This window comes from Microtus ochrogaster, unplaced genomic scaffold (genome assembly GCF_000317375.1).
Source record: "Microtus ochrogaster isolate Prairie Vole_2 unplaced genomic scaffold, MicOch1.0 UNK34, whole genome shotgun sequence".
Taxonomy (NCBI): domain Eukaryota; kingdom Metazoa; phylum Chordata; class Mammalia; order Rodentia; family Cricetidae; genus Microtus; species Microtus ochrogaster.
In genome coordinates this window covers 3,114,981-3,121,161 of record NW_004949132.1, presented here as the reverse complement: position 1 = coordinate 3,121,161, position 6,181 = coordinate 3,114,981, and the positions used below count along the sequence as shown (strand labels likewise).

General features: G+C 38.8%; 1 protein-coding gene across 1 annotated transcript in view; it reads right to left on the bottom strand.

Annotated features, from left to right (window-relative positions):
* The window catches only part of Lhfpl1 (LHFPL tetraspan subfamily member 1), a 51,150-nt gene extending 45,182 nt beyond the window's left edge, over window positions 1–5,968 (bottom strand). Inside the window, exon 1 of the mRNA XM_026789962.1 lies at window positions 5,587–5,968. Coding sequence (XP_026645763.1) covers window positions 5,587–5,968 — 382 coding nt within the window. The remainder of the gene's footprint in view (window positions 1–5,586) is intronic.
* Window positions 5,969–6,181: the final 213 nt, after the last annotated feature.

Below are 6,181 nucleotides of genomic sequence, written 5' to 3'. Positions count from 1 at the left end.
AGAGAGAGAGAGAGAGAGAGAGAGAGAGAGAGAGAGAGAGAGAGAGAGAGAAAGGCAGAGAAGAGAGAAACAGATAAACAAAATAATAGAGTGTGAAATGTTCTTTAAGATCCCAAACTTGAAGTTAGAAAAATCTAACTCACTTTGCTACTTGACTCTTGGCTGGTAGGTAAACCTCCTTTATTATCTTACAAACTCATGTCAACTTTTAAAATCCTTTCTCACATAGGAAGAATAAATGGCATGAAGTCTGGTAAACATCAGAAGAAATTCATAATTTTAAGAAAGGTTAATAATTTTCTTTTCACTTCTATGGAATTAATTCATGGAGTTGCAGTTAGCCTAGATTCTGACTATTTATGGTAGTGTTGCAACAAGCTAACAATACATGTACTAACTATACTTTATGTTTCAAAATAAGTAAAAATGTCGTCAACCCCAGTAACTTATAAAAGGATTGAGATGGTGGAAATGCTCATTGCTCCGATTTGGTTATTACACAATGTGCACACGTATTGAAGATAACAGTTTTCGGAAAGACAGTATCATTCCTGAAATCAAGTTCTCTGTTATCTCTCTTCAGTGCCAACATTTATCCAGCTGGAATCATCTAATACTATGGGCTTACAACACAAAAGTGCACTGGTGACTGTCAGATGGATAAAAGGCTCCCCTTAACAAAAAGAATATTTTCAAGGCAATGGGTTGCTTTTGGGTTTGGCAAAGGCTCCATATCAGAGACGCTGAGAATTTTTTTTAAAAAAACACAGATCTTTCCACCTGTTTCTGTGTATATCAGAATGGAAAAATAAACTGGAGAGTTGGAGAGTTCATGTTCTTTTAAGCATTCCAGGTGATTCCAATACATTTTCTGTTCTAGAAAGATTTTTGGCTTACTTCGAGTAACCTGATCCAACATCTTACACTTTTTTTTCCTGCCAAGAAGTTCCTTATGTTTACTTCTCACCTATTCTTTCTTTGTTTAGTTCTCACTGAAAGAGAAAGGATAATTCATAAACATCTTACATATGTATACACCGGGGAATGTGAATAATGATAGTTTTCTTGGGGACCGAGGGCAACCTAGTTGGAAACCTCAGCATCCCCCAGTGTTGAAATAATCTCCTGACCAGATGTTTCCTTCACGGTTTGGAACAGGCCACAGAGGTCCCAGTGGAAGACTCTCTGGACCCTAGCTTGGCCAGCTGGATCAGCTGCAGGTGGAGCAAATGGGACCCAAGGGCCCCATCAGGTCACCTTGCTGAGTATGAGTCAGGCCAGCAGCTCTTTATTTCTTCCTGTCTCCCCCACTTCCCACCACTCATCTCCGTAGGCAGCTGCCAGAGCAGGGAACAAGAGTCAGGCAGGGAGAGGAGGGATTTCTTAATGGATCCTCCATCTCTTCAGTGGTTTGGGGTCTGGCAGAGATAATCCAGACTTGAACCAAATTGGCTCCTCCCCTGATGGATTTTAGTTAATGCAATAGCTGCCGAGAAGCAAGGTGATCTCAGGGAAACAAAATCAATTTCCCCTAGCTGCACGAGAAGCACAGATCAAATGCCCACATGTCTTTTTTCTTATTTATTTATTTATTTGTTTGTTTGTTTATTTGTTTATTTACTTATTTTTTTATCTGTCTGCTAGCCATGGAGCTCTAATTGCTGCTCATGGTTGGCTTCCTGCCACTGAGGAAGCCTCTCTCTTAGTGTCTGACATTTGAAGAGACATAGGAGTGGTCAAATGCCAAGTGACTCCTAGAAACTCTGGTGATCCAAAACACTCTTCCCTAGCCCTTCATATGGGATACAACTTTACAGTCACAAGAGTCAGCAAAGGAGGCCTGGTTGTCTGTTATCTGGCTGGTTACAGACAGGGAAACAGCAGAAGTCTAGCAGTTTATTGCAATATCATTCCACTGTCGGGGGATAATCCTGATAACACATCCTTGCTCCTTTTTCCATAAACTAGCATACAACATATTCAATTTCATTCTGTCGTCATCATATGCAATTGGTGTTGATCTTTGTAGACTATTTTTCACCACCGACTCCTAGCCTTGTATCCTTCCACCTCCAATACTCTGTTTACTTACCTGTCACACTCATTCAGTTGCCTCTTTTGAACCTCTTTTTCTACTCCTTTCCTTCTTGTCATCTTCTTGCACATTTCATTGTCTGCATCCACACTCAAACTCATACATGTGTGTGTGATGTGTGTGCATGCACATATGTGTATAGATATGCATTAAAATTTAGGATTTGCATATGAGAGTTTATAAGGCATTTGTTTTCTGAATTTGGGCTTTCTTGCTTAATATAAATTCAAGATCTGTCTATTTTGGGGAATTTTCATTGTTTCATTTTTCTTCACAGTGAAATAAATTTTTGTGTTTATATACCCATATTTTCATTAAGAATTTATATGTTGATTCTAAGTTGATTTTGTTTTCTTGATATCATGAAGACCAGGAACAAGCAAGGATGTATATATGTCTCTGTGGTAGAAATACAGTCCTGTACATGTATACTCAATAATAGTATAGCTAGATCATATGGTATTTCTTATTATTAATTTTTGAGAAAATTCTAAGCTTATTTCCAGAGTGGTCTCAGTGGTCTGAATTCCTATGAGCCGAGAATAAGACATCTTTCTCCACATCTTCATCAACATTTATTGGTATGTGTTTCCTTGATTATAGCCTTTATCACTGGGGTGAGATGAGCTCACAAAACAATTTAACTTGCATTTTCTAATGGCTAAGGATGTCGACCACTTTAAAATATTCATTGACCAGTTGTATTTCTTCTTTTGAGAACTGCCTGGTCATTTCATTAGGCTATTTATTGGTTGACAGTTTATTGGTGAGCAGGCATGTATTGCTTTTTTAATTCTTCATGTAGTCTAGATATTAACTCCTTGTCTAAAGAATAACTGCAAAGAATTTTCTCCCATTCTATAAGATTTCTAATCACTCCAATGACAGGATTTCTTAGCTGTGCAGAAAAATTTTAAAAATCTTATCTATCCTAAGGCTGTTGTAGATGCCACTTTATTTGTGGTTTTAAAGATACTCAACTAGATACAAACACTGCAAGTATATCCCGATGAACAAGGACCCTAGGGAATATAAGGTGACAGAGTCATCTGAGTGCCAAATGATACCTGTCACCAAGCCAAAGTTTTATTCCAGACTTCTTGGGGAATGTCAAAGTCCCCATTATCATTCCATATTTCACCTCAAAATTTTTCTTCAAGTTTCTAGATCTTGTAGATGAGATCAATGGAGGGGCATTATATAGAGAAGCCTGAATGTTGTAAAAGTCCCAGTTGGGCTCCAAAGAGGAAGCAAGCATAGAGGACAAGGAGCTAATAATGCAGTTTTGTAGAGGCTGTTGCTACAGTCCTTCTTGTTTCTGCCACTTGCAGCCTCCTAACTTTCAGCTTGGTGCTTTCAGAGATGCAAATGGAGCTAAACTGTCACTCTCCTGTAAGAAGAGATGGCTATTCCGGGCATAAAAGGCATAAATAAAAGTCTAGAAAATAGCCAGGCGATGATGGCTTATGCCTGTAATCTCAGCACTCGAGAGACAGAGGCAGGTGTGTCTCTATGAGTTGAAGGCCAGCCTGGTCTACAGAGTGAGTTTCAGGACAGCCAGGGCTGTTACACAGAGAAACCCTGTCTTGAAAAACAAAACAAACGAGCAAAATGTCTATAAAAGAATGAACAGATGGAAACTAACCCAAGTCTCACATGTTCACATTATCCCAGAAGACAGCAATAGCCCTCTCTTATCAGTCAACTTTCACTTGCTGAGGAAATATTTTGAAGGAAATGTTGGGTTAACTTTAACATGTCCACAAACATAGGTGAAAAGCTAGCCAAAGGCTGATTTGCGATACTCATGGAATTCTCCAAGAGAAATCAAGTAGCTGGTTTCTAGCAATATTAGCAACATGTTTGCTACCATGGCATTCAGGAGGAATTGAATTCTACTTTTGATTTTTCTAGAAAACCTTTCAGCTGCAAAAAAGTAGAAAAATTAAGGCATATGAGCAAATAGAATGATAATACATATGTGAAAGATTTACAGTGAATCTTAATAAAGAAGTAACTAGAAAGCAAAGAGCTTCTCAGAGGCATGTTTTTTCCTGAGTTTTAATAACGAAAATTTCTCCAGACAAAGCTAAATACCTTCTGTGGAAAAGAAGATACAGAACCAAGTCTCACCCATCACTATTCCATTGAGAATATTTGCCTAAGTTCACGACCATCTTACTCCAAGACCACCTAAATGCAGTCTGTCATTGGAGATAAAAATAAAATGCATATATGTATCATATTTCCAGGGAATATATTCAATGGAAGTAAAACACCAAAAAAAATTATAGGTAGGTACAGGTCAATGTCATCACAACTGGAATCCAAGCATCCTGACTTTTCTTACCACACTATGATACTAGTAGAAAAGATGGTGTTAATGCAGTGTATGAAAACTCCAAAACTTGTACCAACAAATGTCAGCAGTGTGTTCCACAGTAGTTTTTCCAGTGCCCCACGGAAACATGCAAAATAGTACAAATATTACATACATTTGCCTATCTAAATTGAGCTTTTATTCTTGGTTCAAATTAAGCTAGTCTCACCATCTTCTTGCAGTCTTCAAGCTTTGCATTTTTCTTCTTTTTAGACCACTCTCCAGCTACCTGCAACCTAGGATGACTGCACTAAAATTAAGGGAAGCTTGAATAAGGCAAAGAACAAAATAGGGTATGTCGAGGCCACAAGAAATATGGGTAAATTTATTTAATGCCTACCAAATGGTGTTAACTTTGGATATAGACCAAAAAGTATTTATGACTGTCTAGAAAATAAATAACATTTACTACTAATAGAGGTATTTTTTTTTTGGTGGGGATAATTGATATTTAGCAAGTGTGTATATGTCTACCTGATCATTGTCCTCTAAAGTAACTACCAAAAAAGCTCATAGAGATCACCTTTATTAAGGAGCACTGATATTATACTGGACTATTATGCTGTTATTGGAAGTCAGAATGGATAAAAGTCTCAAAATTTTTATTACATTCAGAAATGTTCTATGGTATAGACTTTAACTGTGTACTATTTATTTTTAATTGACACATGACTAGAAGCACTAAGGTTCTTCTCATTCCAGTTTATAGATTTAGAAGATATATAATAAGGAACTGTTGACTACTGTCTCCATACTTACCTATAGAAACAGAATGAATTCTTCCTATGCAACTGTATTTTGGTACCCATTATTCAATCTCAACTGCTCTACCTCTATTGATCACTGTTCTTTTCTGTTATACTTTGATGTCTATTTTAGACAATATTTTTAGTGGAACCCTGTAAGTGAGAAAAGGGAGACAAAGCTATTGATACCAACCCTGTCTACTACCTCAATTTTCTGTGAATTCTCAATGAATTTCAAGGAAATCTCATTCATAGCTTCAGATTAAGAGAAAAAGAGGTGAGAGTGTATTTTCCCATACTCCCATTTTCCTCACTTCCATCACCCCAAATCTCCACAACCTACTCAATCCCTGAGATAGTCTTACCTCCTACAAACTGTGCAGCTCCCATGCAACGCCCCATCATTCTAGAGATAAGTTCCTCCATGCAGCATCCTAAGACAGCAGCCAGTGCCACCAGGAGTAGCAGCGCACAACCGGCACCTGTCACCACTGTACACATCTGCCATGCCAGGCTTGGTATGGCGGTGAAGCTGGCATAGCGCCCACATTCTTCCACCATGATCAGATTGTGCCCGTCTCCCCGCACAGGATAGTTGCATCTCCTGAATGTGCTGAAAGAGACTGGCTTCCCTAGCTGTGATCCAAACAGCCAATAAGGAAGGAAGTAACTGGTAGAACTCGCCACAGCAGTAACTAGGGATAGGAAGGCCCAGAAGGTGCCTACCAGGGTGAGGCTGCTCCTCATGGTCTCAGGTTTCTCTGACAGGATGGGAAAATGAGATGGTTCACAGCATCAAAAGCAACAAGTCACGATGTAGGCTCCACTGGCCTGTTTTCATCAGGTTGGCAGGTCCTGGGACTCACAGGTGTGCCATGTGGCTCTTGCTTCTGGAGGAGATCATTCTCTCAAGTGTCATTTGGGTCTTTGTGGGATGTTGCTTTCCATCATCCTTTCCTT